This window comes from Apis laboriosa, unplaced genomic scaffold (assembly GCF_014066325.1).
Source record: "Apis laboriosa isolate Shangri-la unplaced genomic scaffold, ASM1406632v1 scaffold12_cov154, whole genome shotgun sequence".
Taxonomy (NCBI): domain Eukaryota; kingdom Metazoa; phylum Arthropoda; class Insecta; order Hymenoptera; family Apidae; genus Apis; species Apis laboriosa.
Genome location: NW_025221207.1, coordinates 3,841,965 through 3,864,343, shown reverse-complemented (window position 1 = coordinate 3,864,343; position 22,379 = coordinate 3,841,965). Strand labels below are relative to the sequence as shown.

The following is a 22,379-nucleotide window of genomic DNA, read 5'->3' as shown; positions in this document are numbered from 1 at the left end:
AAGAATACAGATAAACATGAAGAAGTTCCTTTAAAATGATTTCATATTAAATGCAAATTATTTATTACTTTCATTGAAACACATAATGATTCATAGTATATTGTATTATTTATACAGTAAAATATATAACTTTGCAGTTATTTTTAAAAGTTTTATATATATAAACCTAATATAATAATATATATAATATAATAATATAATATATTATATTATTATAATTATATAATATAATAATAATTTTTAAAATATAGGAAATTTGTATAGAAATTGTAAAATATTTTTATACATAAAGAAACAATTTGTTTTTTTTTCCTATTTCTCTTTTTTTTCTTTTTACATTTTATTTTATAGATGAAATAAATATTTTTTTGATAAAAAATGTTGGCAATGTGCATTTTTAAATAATTTCTTAATACAAATTTCAAATTTATTAATTACTTATTATATACTATTATTATTTATATAATGTATTTTATATCTTATATAATATTGATATTTATATAAAATGCAAATAATTGAAATATTATAAATATTTTAGAATACTTTATTATATAAAATCATATTTTTATATATCATATTATTTTGGCATATGAATTTACTTTTATATATTATAAGTGCATTTATTCATATTATTATAAATATTTAAAGTATTAATATAAATAAAATATTAATTAAAATATTAATATATTCATAATATATTTTTAAATAGTTAATTCTAGAGATTAAAATAAATACAAAAGTTAGTATATAAAAATTGGTTAAAATTTATTTATTAAGTTATATATATATTTTTTTTAATTAGATAAATAAAATATTTTTATTTTCGTTATGTTATTTTATTTTGTTTTATCTAATATAAAATTAAATTATTTATAATCTTAATCGATTTTTGTGTATACAATTTTTATGTTTATTTTGACCTTTAGAATTGATTCTTTAAAGATTTTTTACGAATATATTAATATTCTATATATGTATAGAATATTTATGAATTGTGTATGTAAGATTCAAACACAAAGTAAGTAAAGAAGCAGACAGTGCCGGCCACTCTGGGCCTAAGGGGGGGCCTGGGGTCACATTCCAAGATGGCTGTGTTTAAGGAATGCAGTGGATGCCCTCCTAAGACGCTTTCCTCCCTCCTTTTTTATTAACCGAATCAATTCACCTATCCTAGCGAACATTCTGATTATTGGAACGAAGTAATTAATGTCAGCGTGTATCCGGTGAGTGCTGTCTGAATTTGAAAGTAATATCTTATAAAAAATAAATGTGAATCAAAAAAAAAAAGAAAAAGAAAAAAAAAGAGAAGTGATGCGAAAAGACCTAGAAAGGTCTTATATTCTAAAATGTGTAATTTTATCTAATGAAGCTCTCTTGCTACAGATAATGCTCAAGCAGGAGGATGCTACCTGCTCGTCTTAAGCAATGTCTCATAGGGATATCTCTGAGGTAATAGCAAGATTCTATGGCATATGATGACGAATATCATTATTATATTTTAGAATTAAAATTATATAATTTTTAAAATTTTTGTGTTTTTTATTTTTTTATTCATTATAAATTTTGATAATTTAAAATATAATAAATTATGATTTATTAAATATAATATATTAAATATATAATTTTTTAAAATATATATAAATGAAAAAACTCATTAAAAATTTATAACATTTATATTAAAAATGATAAAATAAAATTATAATTATAAATATATTAATAATTTAATTGTATTTTTTATAAAATAATATCTTAATTTTAATAATTAAATTTAATAATTAAATATTGAATTGTAAAAAATAAATGAAAATAATAAAATAAATTTTTTTAAATTTATAGAATTTATTTATAAACATAATTTTTGATAAATAAAGTTCAATTAATATAATAATCATAATAACAACATAATGCAATTTTTTATAAATATATATATTTTTTATAAATATATTATAAATTTTTAAGGTGGAGCCCGAAGGTACGTCGGCCTTGGCCGCTGGATCAAGATCTTTATTTTTAGAAACTGTACGCCGTAGCAATGCAGCATGTCAAAATGGTGATTATGCTCTTGCTGCAAGTTTGTACACAGAAGCTCTTGCTTTGGATCCACTTAGCCATGTGCTATATTCAAACAGGTCAGCTGCCCGGCTTAAAATGGGTTTATTTGCACTTGCTCTTCAAGATGCTGTCAGAGCCACTGAACTTAGTCCTCAATGGCCAAAGGTAAATTAAAATTTTTTTATTTTTTTATTTCTTAAATTATTATTAAAAGTATTGTCTCAAATTATTATCTATCTATTAGGCATACTATCGTCAAGGAGTTGCATTACAATGTCTAGGAAGGCATGGAGAGGCTCTTGTAGCCTTTAGTACAGGTTTGGCACATGATCCTTCCAATTGTCAACTTTTATCTGGTCTTGTGGAAGCATCATTAAAATCACCATTACGTCCAACGTTAGAACCAACATTTCAACAATTACGTGCAATGAAACTTGATGAATCTCCTTTTGTTGTCATTTCTGTTGTTGGTCAAGAACTTCTTGGAGCTGGACAATATAAAGCAGCAGCTGGTGTATTAGAAGCTGCACTTACTATTGGATCTTGTAGTTTAAAATTAAGAGGTTCTGTATTTTCTGCTTTGTCTAGCGCATATTGGGCACTAAATTCTTTAGATAAAGCTATCAATTATATGCAACAAGATTTAGGTAAATGTTAAGAACAAATAAATAATAAATATTTAATTAAATAGAACATTTTTTTTAAATTTTGAAAATATTTGTAGGTGTGGCACGATCTTTAGGAGATACACAGGGTGAATGTCGAGCTCATGGAAATCTGGGCTCAGCATATTTTAGCAAGGGCAGTTTTAAGGAAGCTTTAACAGCACACAGGTATCAATTGGTTTTAGCTATGAAGTGCAAAGATACTCAGGCTGCAGCGTCTGCTTTAACTAGCCTCGGTCACGTTTATACAGCTATTGGTGATTTACCAAATGCACTTGCATCTCATAAACAATGTGTACAATTAGTAAAACAAATGGGAGATCGACTTCAGGAAGCTCGAGAAATAGGAAATGTGGGAGCAGTTTATTTAGCAATGGGAGAATTTGAAAGTGCTGTTGATTGTCATACACAGCATTTAAGAATAGCAAGACGCTTAGGAGATCGTGTAGAAGAAGCAAGAGCTTTTAGCAATTTAGGTTCATCTCATCATTATCGAAGAAATTTTGGTCAAGCAATGGCTTATCATGAAAATGTTCTAAGAATAGCTCAAGAACTTGGTGATAGAGCAATAGAAATGAGAGCATATGCTGGGCTGGGTCATGCTGCAAGATGTGCAGGTGAATTTTTAGAAATAATAAATATTTAATATAAAAATCAATAAAAAATTAATTTCACTTATTACAATTAATTTTATTATATTATAATTAATAATTTTATTTATTATTATTATAATTTTTTTATATATATTCTTAGGTGATCTTGCACAAGCTAAGCTATGGCACCAGAGGCAACTTGATGTTGCATTAGCTACAAAAGACAAAATTGCTGAAGGACGAGCATGTAGTAATTTAGGAATAGTTTATCAATTACTTGGTGAACATGAAGCTGCACTTAAATTACATCAAGCTCATTTAGGAATTGCTAGGTCATTAGGAGATAAAGCTGGTATGGGTAGAGCATATGGAAATATTGGAAATGCTTATAATGCATTAGGATATTATGAACAAGCTATTAAATATCATAAACAAGAATTAACAATAAGCAAAGAGGTAAATTAGAAATTAAAATAAAAAAATTGAAAATAAACTTATATTGTAAAAATATTATATTATTATAAATTTATTATATATATATATTATAAAATTATTTAATAGGTTAATGATCGTAGTTCAGAAGCTAGTACACATGGAAATTTAGCAGTAGCATATCAAGCAGTACAAGGTCATGAAGCAGCATTAAGACATTACAGAGCTCATTTAGCTATAGCACGCGAATTAAAAGATACAGCTGGTGAAGCATGTGCTTTGCTTAATCTTGCTAACTGTTTATCATCTCGTGGCAGATTTGAAGAAGCTGTTCCATATTATGAAAATTATCTTATGTTATCTCAGGAGTTACATGATGTGGAAGGCGAAGCTAAAGCATGTCATTTCTTAGGTTATGCTCATTATTGTTTAGGTAATCATCGTGAAGCTGTTAGATATTATGATCAAGATTTAGCATTAGCTAAAGATTTACAGGATAAATCTGGAATGGGAAGAGCTTATTGTAATTTAGGATTAGCGCATTTAGCTCTTGAAAATTTAGACACAGCTCTAGAATGTCAAAAATATTATTTAGGTAAGAAAATCTTACAAATATAAATCTTATAATCTTACAATTATATCTTAAAAATATTAAAATAAATTTTATATATATATATATATATATATATGCTTAAACTAACAATTTAAATAAATTTTCTATACAGCTATTGCACATATGACTAAACATTTAGCTGGAAAATTTCGTGCTTTGGGAAATATTGGTGATTGTCTTTTACGTCTTGGTGAAACTGAAGAAGCAATAAAAATGCATCAACGACAATTAAATCTAGCACGACAAGCAGGTGATCGTAGTCTAGAAGCTGCTGCTTATGGAGCTTTAGGTATTGCACATCGGACAATGAAAAATCTTGATAAAGCATTAGGATTTCATACTCAAGAATTAACTTTAAGACAAGAAGCTAGTGATTTACGTGGCGAGTGTAGAGCTCATGGGAATTTAGGAGCAGTACATATGGCGTTAGGTCAATATACTCATGCGGTAAAATGTTATCAAGAACAGCTTGAAAGAGCAAAAGAATTAGCAGATTCAGGAGTTGAAGCTCAAGCTTTAGGTAAATTTTAATATATAATATATATAATATATATATATAATAATATATATATTATATAAATTATTTGAATTTACAAATTGTTTTTCTTCAAACAGGAAATTTGGGAATAGCTAGACTTAACATGGCACATTATGAAGATGCAATTGGTTATTTTGAACAACAATTAGCGACTTTAGAACCATTAACTACAGGCACAGCTTTATTGAATAAAGCAAGAGCACTTGGTAATTTAGGCGATTGTTATGAAGCTTTAGGAGATCCAGAGGAAGCTATTAAATGTCACGAACAACAATTAACAGCTGCTACAAAATTAAAAAGTATAAGAGAACAAGAAAGAGCATATCGTGGTTTAGGCCGAGCTCGGGAAGCAACTGGAAATTTACAAGAAGCTTTAGTTTGTTTTGAGAAAAGATTAGTAGCTGCACATGAAGTTGATAGTCCAGAATCGAGAGGCGCAGCTTATGGAGATTTAGGTAATTAATATTTAAAAAATTGTACTAAAGTCCTAAGTTTTAATAATTAAATATTGCCAAAATATTCTAAATAAGAAAAAATTTTAAAATATAAATATAGTTTTATATAAAGTATATATATAGTTTTATATATATTTATTAATAACAAAAATAAAATAGAGAAGGGAATAATAGTATCATTCTATTTATGTAGAAACTAATTCTCCATTTCAAAGTATTCACTGAAAATAGAATTTATTGCAAACTTCATTTCTTTTTTATTTTATTTCATAGAAAAATTAAAAATAAATATTACTCTATATTAAATATTTATTTATTTGATTATTAAATTATTGTAGTAATCATGATTCTGTTATTATTTCTTTCGTATTTTATATTTTTTTTTAACTTTTTAATAAAATTTTAAATAATCTGTGTTTACATTATATTAATATTAATTTTCTTTAGATTTATACATTATTTATGATAAAATGTAATATTTAATTGATAAAACATCTTGTATAAAATTTTTTAATTTAATTTTATTAATTTATTAATTTTATTAATTTTTTTATTATAAATTGTTGATATCTAAATTTGTTGTAGGTCGAGTACATGCTGCATTAGGTAACCATGAACAAGCTGTTAGTTGTTTATCACATCAATTAGCTCTTGCCAGGGGACTTGGAGATAAAGCTGCAGAAGCAGAAGCTGCTAGTGGATTAGGAGCTGTTCATTTATTAATGGATGATCCAAATTCTGCATTACGACATCACCAATTGGAACTTTCAATTGCTGAAGCTTTAGATGCAGCTGGATTACAAGCTAGAGCTTGTGCAAATTTAGGTATAACTCAAGAAGCTTTAGGACAATTTGAAGAAGCAATAAGGTTACAAGAACAATCATTAAGTCTTGCAGCAGCAGCTGGAGATCAACCGGCAAGAGCAGCTGCATTTTCTAGTTTAGGTCGACTTCATCATTTATGTGGCGATTTATCACGAGCTTTGAGTTATTTACAATCTGGATTATCTTTATCTGAAGGATTAGGAAGAAGAGAAGAAGCAGCTAGATTGAGACATAGACTTGGTCTTGTTCATTGGGAAGCTGGAGAGGCAATTATTGCTGTAGAACATTTAGAAAAAGCAGCAAATTTATTAGAATCATTAGATGGAATTTCTTCAACTCTTACTTGTGGACAACCAAATAAATCTGAATTATTATCAGAGACATACAGAATGTTACAAAAAGTACTAATTAGTTTAAATAGAGCTGAAGAAGCTTTAAATTGGGCAGAAAGATCGAGACGAAATAAAAGTAATTGTTTGGATGATGCTGCGCATTATTCCGAAATTATTGATAGACAACGTGGAGTTATTTTATATTATAGGTAATTTATATTTATATAAATAAATAATATAAATAAACCATGATATTATAAAATGATCAATAAATTTCATATTTCAGTGAAGTAGGATGTGAATTACATGCTTGGTGCTTAGCACCTGGTCGAGGATTATTGCGATTTCATTCCACTAGTTTAGATGATGGTATAGGATTAGAGAAACGAGTTTTACAAGCACGAGAAGCTCTTTTAGAGGAAACAAATGAACTTGTTGAAGAAACAAAAATACCATCAAGAGGACATCATCTTAATGCTAGTTCATATAGTTTGAGCAGTTTATTTAGTGTGGGTTCAATTAGTTCACGTGCAGGAAGTGCTCGATGGGGACGAGGAAGCAAAGGACCTACATGGCAATCACCATTACCAATTCAAGTACTCTACGATTTACTTTTAGCACCATTTGAAGATCTTTTACCACCTGCAAGAAAAGAATTAATTATGGTAGTGGAGAAATCATTATATTTAGCTCCACTTCCAGCTTTACAATCAAATCCTGGAGAAGATTATTTATGTGAAAGATTTTCTTTATTAGTGGTACCATCTCTAGCAGCTTTAAAAAAGCGGTCAAAAACTCCTATGCCAGAGGGAGGAGCAACAGTAGCTGCACTAGTTGCAGGAAATCCTGTGCTTCCTGAAGAAATTAGAGAAGAATATGGATGGTCTGAAAGCGTTACTTCAACCGAAACAGAATCTGAAATAGTTGCTGAATTATTAGAAGCTCGTGCTTTAACCGGTAGATATCAATATGAATTTAAGAAATTAAAAAAAAATAGAAATAAATTTTTTTTTTCATTTTTATTATTTAGGTACAGAAGCAACAAGATCAACTGTTTTAAGATCTTTACCTGATGCAGAATGCGTACACTTGACAGTACCAGTTTTCTGGAATTCTGCTAGTTTAGCATTAACTGCAGATCCTTGTGAAGACTCTTCTGTAAGACCAGAATATTTGCTAAGTTATTCAGATATTACAAAATTAAGAATATCTGCTCGTTTAGTTGTAATATCTAGTGGTCATGGTTGGAATAGTACAGAAAATACAACTACTACATCAGATGGTGTACAAAATTTAGCCAAAGCTTTATTAAATGCAGGAGCACAATGTGTACTTATAGGAATGTGGGCGGTTCCACCTACAGCTGGTAGTATATTATTACGAGCATTTTATAGTGCTATGTTACAAGGTGCTAGAGCGTCAAGAGCATTGGCAGAAGCTATGCAAACAGTTCAACATACAAGACATTTTGCACATCCTGCAAATTGGGCTGGATGGTTACTCATTGGAGGAGATGCAAGATTATCAAATAAGGTATAAATTATGAAAAAATTTATTAGATTTAGCAAATAGTTATTTATAAAATGTATTTAGGTTGCTTTAATGGGACAAGCACTTGCTGAATTATTACGCGGAGGTCCTGAACAAAGTCGTGATGCATTACGTGTTACACTTCATTTAGTAGAAAAATCATTACAACGAATACATCGTGGTCAAAAAAATGCTATGTATACAACACAACGTAGCATTGAAAATAAAGTAGGTGCTGCCACCGGTTGGCGAGAACTTTTAATGTCAGTAGGTTTTAGATTTGAACCTGCTGGAAATGGAATACCATCTTCTGTATTTTTTCCACAAAGCGATCCTGAAGAAAGATTAACAAGATGTAGTGCAAGTTTGCAAGCATTATTAGGATTAGGACCATCATCGTTACATGCACTTGCTAGATTATTGCAGGTAATATATAAATGTGCATATTCAAAAGTTTAATTAATATAAATTTAATATAATTTATTATATTAAAGATATTCCTTCTTTTAGGCACCAGAAGCAGCAGAAGATGTTATTGCTGCAATGAGAAGAGCTACATGCGCAACAGAAGGTCAAGAAGTTACATTACCAGTTCAAGTATGGAGAGCATCAGGATCTCATGAATTATTTGCAAGTTTAGGCTTTGATCTCATGGAAGTTGGTCAATCAGAAGTTACATTAAGAACAGGAAAACAAGCATCACGAAGAGCTGTTCAATTTGCTCTTCAAGCTCTTCTAGCTTTATTTGGTAAATTTTTATTGATTATATAAGTAAATAAATATTTTTATTATTTAAATCATAATTATGTTATTAGATACACAAGAAGCACCTAAAAGTTTGACTTTAGATTCTAGTAGCTCAATGGAAAGTTTAGCTTCTGTTACTCATATTGAAAAAAATGTCATAGAAAGACCTAGATTAGGAGGTGCATTTGCAAATTATGTTCGACATCGAGGTGAACCAGATGGTAAAACTATGGAACCACCAAATGTTCCAATTCCTACATCACGACAACCATGTCAAAATGGTGGAGGTATACAATAAAAACAAATAATTCAACCTGAGAATTTAAATAAACATAAGCATAAAATTACATGTATATGATATTTTATAGGTGAATCAGATGTTGCTTTTACTCCTAGTCCTCCTGTAGCACTTAATTTAAATCATCAAACACGGATCAGAAATCTTTATCCTGATCAAAGCATAAGACCAGGATCTAGTTCAAGCAGTTCAGTAACAGATTGGGATAATGGTCATGCAACAGTTTTAAGACGACAACCATTACCACCTTTACCAGCAACAGTACTAGAAAGATTAAGTGTTAGAACAGAAATTGGATCAAATTCTCCAAGGAAACCTCGTCATCCAACAACAACTGAAGATATTTGTTCTCAAACTGATTCTACACAATCTACAGAAACACATAATCAAAATTTAAGGAATGTAGCCACATCTCTTACTAGTTTAACTCGTGAATTAACACCTACAATTTCAGAAGTATATCATGAGCGAAATTTGGGATTAGGATTGGCACCATCTTTATCAAAGTTATTAGGAGAAGTAAGTTCTGTTTCTGGAAATGAAGAAAATCAATCAACGCGAACAAATCATAATCAAAATCAAAATTGGATACAAAATGAATCAGAATTATGTCGAAGAGATGAAGCTGATGGTAGATCTATTGCTGAATCACAATGTAGTGCTACCAGTTCTAACAAAATACATCGAAAAGCACCTCCTCCTCCAGTGTAGATTATTTATGTATTTATAAATATTAAATGATATTTTAAATGAGAATAATAGCACGAGGTACCAAAGAATGGAATATTTTATTGGAAACAAATTTTTAATATTTTGTGATCAAAACTGGAAATAATTTATGATAATTTTTTATTTTGTTATGTGATGTTATATGAAAATACATTACTTATGTATTTTTAATTTATATGTTTTCCAATTTAAAAATCAATTGATAAATACCATTTGCTTAACACTAATAATTAATAAAATTCAATATTAATAATGTATTGTTATTACAATGGCACCTAATGCTATAATATATTAATAATGTATTAATGCAAAAATGTATTATATTAGCATAAAAATGAATATATTTTGAATATATATTGTTTATGTATAATGTTATATTTAAATTTATTAAATGAAATTTATTACTATATATATGTTGTAACTTATAACTGAAATAACATTTCAAATAGATAACATATTTAAATTTGTACAAATTATTAAAATTTATATTTTTTCATTTTTGATAAATATATTATCGTATTTTTTAATAGAATATAATTTTATATAAATTACATATATGTATTTATTCTTATCATCAACTTATTATTATTATAAAATTATTATACTTATTTTTTATAGTATAAATAAAAAGCATATATATATATATATATATATATATAATAAAAATAAATTCAGTAATAAAATTAATATTTATTAATATAATTTAATTATAATTTAATAATATTTATTATATATACTATTTAGTAATAAAATGATATATGATAAGTTTATAGATTTTGATAATATTTAAATATATTATAAAAGACAAGATTTTAAATAACTTTATATATATATATATATAATCAATCAGTTTTACTGATTTGAAGCTTGAACAGCTTGAGCATTTGAAGTTTCCATAAAAATAACTAGAATATTTATTCATTAAAAACAAGAATAAAATATAAAATAACTCTTGCAATTGAAATAATGATTGAAATAACAATAAATAATAAATGTAAAATATTTTGGATATTTTCCATTATGATATATAAGTAATGAAAGCATTAGATACATTGCTATGGACATATATACAAATGAAATTCAATGATATTTTGTAAATAATTCAAAAAGTAAAGTTGATTGACAATTATATATATATTTATTTATTTAAAATTTTTTTGATGATTTTTACTACATAAAAATCATCAAAATCCATAAAAATGTTTAATTAATACATTGATAGATAGATTCATTTAAATAATTAATTAAATAATTTAGAAAGTTAAAAAATACACTTAAAAATTAGGTAAAAAATAAGATACCTTTATTTAGTAAATTATTAAAACAATTTTAAATGTCCTGTTACTTGATCTATTAATTCAGCTGGACCAGGACCAATTGCACATACTGTTCTACTTCCTGGTTTCACTTGAGTATGTCCAGCATCCTGTATTATATTTGTCAAAAGTCCTATAGCTTTGGCTTGTTTTGCTATTTCTTTCAAAGCATCATCACTGTCAACCTAAAAATGTTTTAAATTTGCTAATATTTATTTAAATATAAAAAATAATATTATATAAAAAATATATATACCTTAACTGTGATTTTGGTTTGGCCACATTTTTCCCAAGCTTTTAAAATTCTAGGATAATTTACAGCTGCTTTATAAGCTGCAATAGCAGCATGAGCACATTGTGCTGCTACTTTTCCTTTTCCCATTTTTAAGTCAGTTCTAATAATTAAAATAAGCTTATAATTATCCGAAAATATCTGTTGAAAATAAAAACTATTTTATTATATTTATTATTTATATTTAAATCAAATATAAGTAAATTTTAGCTTTAATTACCATATTTAATGTTTCATTGCTAGAAGATTGCAATTTTTTTTTATTAATTATTAACATTATTTTATATAAACAATAACCTATTAATGTTGCAATAGCAAATCCTACTTTTTCATCTGTAGCAATTTTCAAAAATATTTGAGAAATATTCATCTCATTAAAATTAAAACTTTATAAAATTTGAAAAATTTATATTCCTAATCTACAATTTAAATATTTTTAATTCTTGAAAGTATTTAATTTTTTTAAATAAATTGATTATAAAAAATAGATTCTTTTATTAAACTGATTTTAGAAAATATTTAATTTGTTTATCTTAATTTCTTTTTTTTTTTATCAAACTATTTCATGTGACAACTTTAAGGTTAAGTATCGTTTAAAGATACAATCTATATCATGATTACTATACTATGATTATGTAAAGATTATTCATATTTTTATTTGTGATATAAAATATTACATTAAATTTAAATTAAATCTTAAAAATATATGAAATATATTTATTCTTTTATTTTAAATAGTTATAATTAATTTGATATACAAATATAATATACAGAAAAAAATTATTTATATGAAAGTTTTTATGGATTCAAAAATATTAAATTTTACATTATTACATTTATATATAATTTTTTTATATAATTTATATTTTTATATTAAATACAGAATTATTTAATATAAATTTAATAAAATAGCACATATGTAAATTAATATACATACATTATTTGTGCAATAATATCACTATGAACGCGCTATAAGTAACGAAGTTACATCGAAGTAACGTTTCTAATAATGCGTATGTTTTCAGATTTAAAGTTTTCTCAGTGACCCAAGCAGAAGACAAAAAAAGTAAAATTAAATGTGAATTGCAGCGCATTTGTCTCTTCGTTTGTATATATGTGGCGCGTTTTAGTTCGTACGCGGTTCAACAAACACTCAATGTGGCGCTTGAGTTTGGAAGGTTATGGATTAAAGCTTCGGGGTGTGGCATCATATTGTGTTTTATAAAATAAATAAAATATTGTATACTTTTATGATGACGGATAAATTTATTTTTTAAATGTGATGAATGTGAAGTATCTGTTTTCAACGGTGCGTGTGACGCTAGTAAAATTTCAACCACCGTCTAAAATTTGTTTCTTAAATGGAACAAAATTTTTTAAATGTACTTACAACAATATTACGTTTTCAGTGCTTTAAATAAAAATTTATATTATTTGAATGAGAATATATAAATTCAAAAATGTTTATAATATTTTCCAATTAATTTGCATATTGATGTGTATTTATGTATAACATTGACACAAGGTAGTTGATTGTTACTTGGTAGAATACGGTCCATGAAATCACGTGTATTAAAGTCTACGTGGGATGTTGGGCGCTATCACCCCCACGAACTCCCACGAGTATACCGAAATGTCTCGGCTAGCCGACTACTTTGTTGTGGTCGGCTACGACCACGAAAAAGAGAGTAAGTTTTTAGTTTTTAATTAAAATTACATTTTAAAAATATATCTATAATTTTAACATACATAACTGATAAGCATTTAATATATGACAATAATATATAATTATTTATAATATATAATATATAATATATATATAATTATTTATAAATTTATTAAAAAATGTCAAATATAAATTTATAATCAATATGATAATCAATGATATAAAATATATATAAATATAAACTAAATACATATTAAATAAAACAAATATATAATTTAATAATAATAATAAAAAAAAATTATATTAATTATATTAAATAAAAATGATTTTTTATTTGTATGATAATTATTTATATCATATAATTTTATTTAAGAAAATTTTTATTATAAAGAAATATAATTTATTGAAATATAGTAATAAAAGTTTAATATATATATATATTATTTATTTTTATAGGAGGTGGTATAAGTAATGGAATTATTTTACAAAGATTTCCAGAAAAAGATTGGCCAGATACACCATTTATAGAAGGCATAGAATGGGTAAGATTTTTTTATTATATTTTCATGTTTTATAATTTTTTTTGTAATGAATTTTATTTTACAGTTTTGTCAACCACAAGGATGGGCCTTATCTACAGAAAGACAAGAACCACGATTTTTTGTATCTATTTTAACTGACATTGATGCAAATCGTCATTATTGTGCTTGTATGTGTTTCAATGAAACAATATCTATTTTGCCAAGTAAACCTGTAGATGAAGAAGAAGATCCTGTAGATGGTGATAGTCGTTCTTTAGTTAGAACAATACCTACAATTGCACATCACAGCATTATGTATGCACCTAAATGTCTGGTGCTGGTTTCCAGACTTGATTATATTGAAACTTTCAGAGTATGTATATTTTATTTATGTTAAAATTATAATTAATTTTAAAAATACAAATTTTATTTTTATATTAACATTTTAGAATTGCCTTGGTATTATATATACTGTGTATGTAGAAAATCTTGGAATACCATTAGAAACTCTAGTAGGAAACATATTAGGTTGTATACAAGTACCACCTGCTGGTGGACCACAAGTAAGATTTAGTATTGGTGCAGGTGATCGTCAAGCACTTCAGCCTCCAATTAGTCCTTCTCTTCCAATAACACACAGTAGCGTTAATCTTTTATTTCAACAACTAGGTAAAAATAAAATAACTATTATTATAAATATATTAATTATTATAAATATATTTTCAGATATTTTTATTAAATTACATTTGCATTTTAGGAATCCGTAATGTATTAGTATTATTTTGTGCTGTTATGACAGAACATAAAATACTTTTTCATTCTGCAAGTTATTCACGGTTGACTGAAGGATGTCGTGCTCTTACTGCATTAATGTATCCATTTAGATACACACATGTTTACATTCCTCTTTTACCAGCAGCTTTAGTTGAAGTACTCAGTACACCTACTCCATTTATTATGGGTGTACATAGTTCACTAAAACATGAAGTTACAGAACTTGTAAGATATTTAGTAAAGCTTTGTACAATATTATTTTTTATTATAATATATATTATCATATATATATTATATATATTATAATATAAATTATATATTTTATTAAGTAATATATCCTTTTATAGATGGATGTAATAGTTGCTGATTTGGATGGAGGTTCTATTATGGTTCCAGATGGAGTTTCACTTTCATTACTTCCAGAACCACTTCTCTCACAAACACAAGATGCATTATCTCTAGTATTACAACCAGAATTAAGTTGTGCAGATTATGCTTTTCCACCACTTGCAACAAGAGCTCCTCATTCTCCTATGCTGGATAAAGAATTACGAGCAGTTTTTATGAGAACATTTGCACAATTATTACAAGGATATAGAAGTTGTTTAACATTAATAAGAATTCATCCAAAGCCAGTCATAACATTTCATAAGGTTTTTAATTATTATTTGATTTTAATTATTATACAATTTTGTAATATACAAAAATAAAAGAGAAATATATAAATTGTATTTTTTATTTTTAGGCAGCTTTCTTAGGAGAACGTGGCTTGACCGATTGTGATTTTACAACTAGAGTTTTGGATTGCATGTTTTTTACTTCCTTTATTGCAGAAAGGGGACCACCATGGAGGCCTTGTGATGTATGGGATGAATTATATAATAATTTAAGTGATCAATTAAAGCAAGAAGCACAAGATCATAGTAAGTAATAATTATATGTAATTAATAAATAAATATATTAAATAATATATAATTATTATAAATTAAATAAAATATTTATATACAATAAGTATCATTTCGATATTAGGGCTTGTTTTAACACATATTCAAGAATTAGCACAACAATTATACACAAATGAAAATCCAAATCCTCAACCATATGTACAAAAAATTTTAAAGCCACCTGAAGGAGCATTTGCTAGAATACATCAGCCGCTTTTACCACGCATTAATCCAGAACAAGTTCAAGCAATTATAGATGAAGGTCTTACAAAAAATAATCTTAAAGTTAGGTGTGTATTGGAAATATATATTTTATATAAATTATTATATATATATATTATTTTAAATATAATAATATAATATAATATTATATATATATATATATATACATATGTATGTATGTATGTATTATTTCTTTGAAATTTTATATTTATATATAATATTTTATAGATTATCATCATTAAGACCATCACAACCTCGTATTGTACCTATGGGTCCACATATTTCATTTGTTCATGATACTAGACATTTGGTTAGCAATTCTGCACGTAGATTGGAAGTTCTGCGTAATTGTATAAATTGTATATTTGAGAATAAAATATCTGATGCTCGTAAGACATTTCCAGCTGTTTTAAGAGCTTTGAAAAGCAAAGCTGCTCGTTTAGCACTTTGCATGGAATTATCACAGCATGTTGTGGGAAATAAAGCCATGTTAGAACATCAACAATTTGATCTTGTAGTTCGATTAATGAATTGTGCATTACAAGATGATTCATCTATGGATGAGCATGGAGTTGCTGCTGCACTTCTTCCTCTTGCTACAGCATTTTGTAGAAAACTTTGCACAGGAGTAATTCAATTTGCATATACCTGTATTCAAGAACATCCTGTATGGCAAAATCAACAATTTTGGGAAGATGCTTTTTATTTAGATGTTCAAAAAGACATTAAACGTTTATATCTTCCTGGTGAAAATTCTCCACCACGACTTATAAATGATGGTATTTTAAGTCCTATTAGTCCACGTGATGGCAAAGAATTTCCATTTCGTGATCGATATTCAATTTATCAAATTCAAGAGCCATCAGCTCTTGAAATAGCTGCTGAACAAATGAGAATTTGGCCAACAATCGATCCAGAAAAACAAAAAGAACTTATTGCAAGTGAAGAAAGTACTATGTATAGTCAAGCAATTCATTATGCAAATAGAATGGTTTATCTATTAGTACCATTAGATATAGGAGCAAAAACTCATCGCCAAGATAATATTTATGATGATGAAAGAGCAAGTAATAGTATTACAAATAGTGTAGCAAGTGATAGTGGTGATGCAGAATCTGGTTTTGAAGAAACTGATCCTGGAGAAACTGGTAGTGCTGTTATTCGAATGGTTTCACGATTTGTAGATCGTGTTTGTACTGAAGGAGGTGTAAGTGCTGAACATGTAAGATGCCTACATCAAATGGTTCCTGGTGTTGTTCATATGCATATTGAAACTCTTGAAGCTATACATAGAGAAAGCAAAAGATTACCTCCAATACAAAAGCCTAAAATTTTGACACCTAATATGTTACCTGGTGAAGAAGTTATTATGGATGGCTTACGTGTTTATCTTTTACCAGATGGTAGAGAAGAAAGTTTTACTTCAGGATTACCAAAGATACCACCACTCTTGCCAGCAGAAGGAGCAATTTTCCTTACTAATTATAGAATTGTATTTAAAGGAATACCTTGTGATCCATTTGCTTGTGAACAATTAGTAGTTCGTGCTTTTCCTGTAACATCTTTAACTAAAGAAAAACGAGTTGCTGTACAACATTTAGCACATCTAGATCAATGTTTACAAGAAGGTCTTCAGTTACGATCATGTACTTTTCAATTGATAAAATTAGCTTTTGATGAAGAAGTTACACCTGAGAATATTGAAACTTTACGAAAATTAGTTCATAAAGCTCGATATCCACCTCATATTTTTCATCATTTTGCTTTCAATGGTCAAATATTAGTTACTCAAACTGCACATCATAAAGGGAAAGAAAAAAATGCTACTCTTAAGTAAGTAATTTTTTATTCAAGTTCTTGTATGTGTTAGTCATTTATTAAAATAAAATTATTCTTTTTTCTAGAGGATTTGCTAAAAAAACACTTTTAAAAACTGCGCGTAAAGCAGGTTTTAAACCGAAACAATCGTCAAAAAGACAAAAATATGTCTTGCCAAATATGAACATGATCAGTAATAATAAGTATATGACATCACCTGGTCGAATGAGTTTACCAATAACAGATAATAATGATTTAAGTCACGATGATGATCTTAGTGGTAAGTTAAATTTTAATATTTTCAATATTTTAAATTCTTTTTATGATTAAAATTTTTACAGTAGATGATTTTGAAATTCCTGGTATTGTAACTCAACCACCAACTGATGCTAAAACTTTAGAACGATTATCAGAACGTAGTTACGTTAGAGATTGGTCTCGATTAGGATTATATTCAAATGGGCCACACAATAATCGTAGAAATGAACCTTTTCGATTATCTTCTGTGAATTGTGCCTATATGATTTGCAGAAGTTATCCTGCACTTCTTATAGTTCCTTCATCAGTATCAGATGAAAGTATTCGTAGATTTTGTCGATTATATAGACATAATAGAATACCTGTTGTTACATGGAGGCATCCAAGAACAAAAGCACTCTTAATTAGAGGTGCTGGTTATCATGGAAAAAGTGTCATGGGTATGTTGAAAGCTCATCCAGCATCTGCTGGTAATTTAAAAGGTATTTATTAAAAATTATCTTGAAATTTTTTAATTTTAATATTAATAATATTTCTAAATATTTATTTTATATTCATAGCAACATCTTCAGAAACTACATCATCTTTAGAGCAAGAAAAATATATTATGGCTCTTGTAGCTGCTACTCCTTTATCTGCATTAAGACAAGGTTCTGCTTGGGGAATGTCTGATAGTTCTCTTAGTATTGATTCTTTATTGTTAGCTGCTGAGGATCGTAATGCTACACCCGAACAATCACGACGTAATCCATTTAATAAAGCTATAGGAACATTAAGGTAGATTTTTATTTATTTTTTTGTAATATCTAAAATTTTATGAGATTAATAAAAACTTAAATAGTATTTAAATAATATTAAAGATTATTATTATTTTTTTTTTTTTTTTACAGTTCTTCAGGAGGCAAGGGACCTAAGAATTTTGGTCGTTGGGGTTCATTAAAAGATAAAAGACATAATTCCCAAGCTTCTTTAACTTCAGTTCATCAACGTGGAACTGTTAGACATTCGGCTGATTCGGACAGTGGTACAGAATGCGTACATACTTTTCAACGTGCTGCATTATATATTTTAGGTGAAAAAGCTCATATGAAGGTAAAATATAATTTAATTAAATATTTTAATTTATTTAATTATTTTAGATATAATGTGTTTTATTAAAATTAATTGTTTTATATAAAAGGGTGTTAAGGCGGAATCAGCACCAAAAACAGACTTTATTCCAGTGGAATATTATGATGTAAGACATACCAAAGCTGCATTTAAAAAACTTATGCGAGCCTGTGTTCCTAGCTCTCCAAATGTAGAGCCTGACCAAAGTTTTTATAAGTATATAATCCAATTTATTTATAGTTAAATTAAATTACTTTATTATATATAATTTTTGATATATGTAAATAATATATAATTTCAGATTAATTGAAAGTTCAGAATGGTTACAACAACTTCAAAATTTAATGCAATTAGCCGGTGCTGTAATAGATTTAATGGATGTTCAAGGTTCATCAGTAGCTGTTTGTTTAGAAGAAGGTTGGGATACTACAGCAACAGTATGTTCTGTTGCTCAAGTATGTCTTGATCCACATTATAGAACAATTGAGGGTTTTCGAACTTTGATCGAGAAAGAATGGCTTGGATTTGGACACAGATTTGGGCACAGAAGTAATCTTGCAGCAAATTCTCAAACGACAAATTTTACTCCTACCTTTCTTCAATTTCTCGATATAGTACATCAAATTCAAAAGCAGTTTCCATTAGCATTTGAATTCAATGAATATTATTTAAAATTCTTAGCATACCATTCAGTTTCTTGTCGTTTTCGTACGTTTTTATTGGATTGCGAATTTGATAGAGTGGAGTGCGGCATTACTGCTGTTGAAGATAAAAGAGGATCATTGACAAGTCACCATAAAGGTGTAGATACAGGTAGTGATGATGAAACAATTTATCCTGGAGGTAGATTAGCAGGAACAAATACAGGGTGTAATCTTGGTCAAAGTATATTTGATTACATCGAAAAACAACATGCACGGTGTCCCTTATTTTATAATTTCATGTATACTCCTAATACAGAAAATATGGTATTAAGACCTGTTTCACATTTGCCAAATCTTGATATTTGGCAATATTATTTAGAAGAAGAATTAGCTCATGGACCTGCATATGACTTAGAAGTATTACAGCAAGATTCTCAACAAGAAGAAGAAGCAGAAGCTGCTGATGGTGTAGTTAAAAGTAATCGTAAAGTAGTTACACAAGGGTAAGATTAAAATTTATGATATTTTTTTCTCTTTTATTTTTATTATTTTATTAATATTACGATGTATTATAGATATGATGGTATAAGTTCAATGGTACCCGATCAATTTTCTCATCTTTTAGAAGAAATTCATAGATTAGAAACTGAATTAGGCCATTTACCACAGAAATGGAAAGTTCTTTGGGACAAACTTGAACTGCCAAATACGGATTCACTTGCTGTTAGTAACAAATATTTAAAAATTATATAATTTTATTCAATATAATATATTTTTATTTTTTATATAGAGACATGCGTCATTTAGCACTGCATTAGTTAGATATCATGGTCGATTAATTCATAAACGTTCCACATTAGAATTACTTTTAAGAGGCAAACTTGCTAGTGGAAGTTCTTCTGGAAATGATGGCTCTGTTTATGCACATCCTCATAGGTAATTTTTATGAAGTATATGAAGTTTTAATTTAAATCAATTAAATAAAATGTTGAATAATTTAATCTATATTTTTAAAGATTTGAAAGATTAGATTCAGCAACTCCAACTCATTGTGATGCTTGTTCTGGTGTATTATGGGGACCAGTAAAAGCTGGTTTAAGATGTGTAGATTGTGGTCATGTGTGTCATGATAAGTGTGCTGATGCAGTACCAAAAAATTGTACAAAATACAAAACAGTGACTGATAATTTACAAACACATACACTTACGCGAAGCGGCGGAGACAATGGAAGCGTAAATTCGAGTATGAATATTTTATTATTCTAAATTATATTTTTTAATTATTTTATTTATTATTAATATTATTATTTTTTAGTGAATTATAATTATATTTTTCATCATTATTGTAAATTACTTTATTTAACATTATAAAAAATTCATATCTAGGTGTTACTACAATACAAACTTCTTCACAACAATATTATGAACAATTCTCTAGTAATGTTGCTGAAAATAGAACTCATGAAGGCTACCTTTATAAACGAGGTGCTTTGCTTAAAGGTTGGAAACAGAGGTGGTTCGTATTGGATTCTATCAAACATCAATTGAGATATTATGATGCCATGGAAGATTCTCATTGTAAAGGATATATAGGTTTGTAGAAATCAATTTTAAAACTGCAATATAAGCATAATCTTAATATTCATTTTAATAATAATATTTTAATAATCTTATAAATATTTACAATTTTACAGATTTAGCTGAAGTTGTATCTGTGACTCCAGCTCAACCAATGCCAGGACCACCAAAGAAAACAGATGATAAGTCATTCTTTGATGTAAATATATATTATTTTTTTATTTTTTTAAATATCTTTTAAAAACGAAATTTATTATAATATACATACATATACATACACGTGTATAATATATATTTATATTTACAGCTTCGTACAAACAGACGAACGTATAACTTTTGTGCTGGTGATGCAACAACTGCACAAGAATGGATTGAAAAAGTCCAAGCGTGCTTACAATAGCTTGATTATAACTCTAATTTAAATTGTGCAAGTGACTGATAGATTAAAACAGATTTTAATTTTGTTACATACTATTGTATAGTCTAATAGTACATATTATAGACTGCAGTAATTTGCTTTAAATATTTTAAAACCAACATTTGTTGGATTGAACAGTATCATAAATTGAATGTGATGTATTCATATCCTTGACATAGCATTATATAAATGTATATTGTAACTATATATAATTATGTTAAGTTTTAATTATTTCAGCTGGAAGATAAAAGATCATAACATACTCAATTAAATGTTAAATTTTTTTATTTTGTTTATTATGTTTTTAATTTTAAATGAATATAAATAGAGCGTAAAATATGTTAAAATATTAGATAAAATACCTATTCTGCGAATTATTATGAATATTATTGTTACTGCAATTACAGTTTTAATCAGAGAAGATATGATCTCGCTTGTTAAAAGATAGATTGCGAATGAAAACAAAGATATATTTTGTTTTCGAAATTTTATGTATTATTTGTTCAATAATTCTATTATGTTTATTAGTAAAATTAAAATTTAAAAAAATCTTATATTCATTTTTAATTAAATTTATTTTTAGATTTATAGTATTTTTTGAAATATATTACCTTTCTATTATTACACATATCATGTATAGGTTTTCTGATAAATAAAATTTTCGAATTTAGTATAAAAAAAAAGCTATGTAACAAATATTATAAACTATGTAATTTATTTAATACTTCGATATTATTAAGAAAGTTAAATATATATTTAAATGTGATGTTTCAAATTTTATAATAAGAACTATCAAGAAAAAAAATTGCTTTATATTTATTAAAATATTTTTGTTTTCTAATAATTCAAATTTATAAAATTTATAAAAAAAAATAAATTTTTAATTTTAAACTGTTCATATATTTACTTACTGACTTACTATACTTAATAGTCTATGATTTAAGATTCTAGGGTAAAATTTGTTCCTAACTTCAATTTTCTTGATAAATTCTCCAAACTATATGAAAGT

At 27.0% G+C, this 22,379-nt stretch overlaps 3 protein-coding genes across 6 annotated transcripts; 2 read left to right on the top strand and 1 right to left on the bottom strand.

Moving 5' to 3' along the window:
• Positions 1–897: 897 nt before the first annotated feature.
• On the top strand, positions 898–9,978 carry LOC122720497 (tetratricopeptide repeat protein 28). Of its 2 annotated transcripts, none has more exons than XM_043947259.1 (16): positions 898–1,223; positions 1,384–1,449; positions 1,960–2,217; positions 2,297–2,699; positions 2,777–3,334; positions 3,471–3,766; positions 3,872–4,337; positions 4,468–4,875; positions 4,971–5,348; positions 5,934–6,714; positions 6,792–7,462; positions 7,536–8,038; positions 8,099–8,461; positions 8,546–8,783; positions 8,851–9,069; positions 9,151–9,978. In XM_043947259.1, exons 2-16 carry the CDS (start codon positions 1,426–1,428, stop codon positions 9,789–9,791), a joined length of 6,207 nt encoding a protein of 2,068 aa, XP_043803194.1. In that variant the 5' UTR covers positions 898–1,223; positions 1,384–1,425; the 3' UTR covers positions 9,792–9,978. The 2 variants fall into 2 exon arrangements, with proteins under 2 accessions (XP_043803194.1, XP_043803195.1); XM_043947260.1 differs by lacking the exon at positions 898–1,223 and having other exon boundaries at positions 1,427–1,449; positions 1,960–2,050; positions 2,130–2,217.
• Positions 9,979–11,090: 1,112 nt separating this feature from the next.
• LOC122720440 (peptidyl-tRNA hydrolase 2, mitochondrial-like) lies at positions 11,091–11,872 on the bottom strand. Its single transcript, XM_043947176.1, has 3 exons — positions 11,638–11,872; positions 11,382–11,558; positions 11,091–11,310 (listed from the first exon to the last, which is right to left on the bottom strand). The coding sequence occupies exons 1-3, from the start codon at positions 11,785–11,787 to the stop codon at positions 11,128–11,130; spliced, it is 510 nt and encodes a 169-aa protein (XP_043803111.1). The 5' UTR covers positions 11,788–11,872; the 3' UTR covers positions 11,091–11,127.
• A 504-nt stretch (positions 11,873–12,376) lies between these two features.
• LOC122720439 (myotubularin-related protein 13) lies at positions 12,377–22,018 on the top strand. Of its 3 annotated transcripts, XM_043947174.1 has the most exons (22): positions 12,378–12,726; positions 12,827–13,105; positions 13,540–13,625; positions 13,690–13,977; positions 14,054–14,273; positions 14,362–14,603; positions 14,726–15,031; positions 15,124–15,301; positions 15,408–15,612; positions 15,773–17,377; positions 17,449–17,642; positions 17,704–18,102; positions 18,181–18,397; positions 18,511–18,712; positions 18,801–18,946; positions 19,032–19,877; positions 19,950–20,097; positions 20,165–20,310; positions 20,391–20,617; positions 20,761–20,967; positions 21,069–21,151; positions 21,260–22,018. In XM_043947174.1, the coding sequence occupies exons 2-22, from the start codon at positions 13,006–13,008 to the stop codon at positions 21,350–21,352; spliced, it is 6,138 nt and encodes a 2,045-aa protein (XP_043803109.1). In that variant the 5' UTR covers positions 12,378–12,726; positions 12,827–13,005; the 3' UTR covers positions 21,353–22,018. The 3 variants fall into 3 exon arrangements, with proteins under 3 accessions (XP_043803110.1, XP_043803109.1, XP_043803108.1); XM_043947175.1 differs by having other exon boundaries at positions 12,377–13,105; positions 17,707–18,102; XM_043947173.1 differs by having other exon boundaries at positions 12,378–13,105.
• Positions 22,019–22,379: the final 361 nt, after the last annotated feature.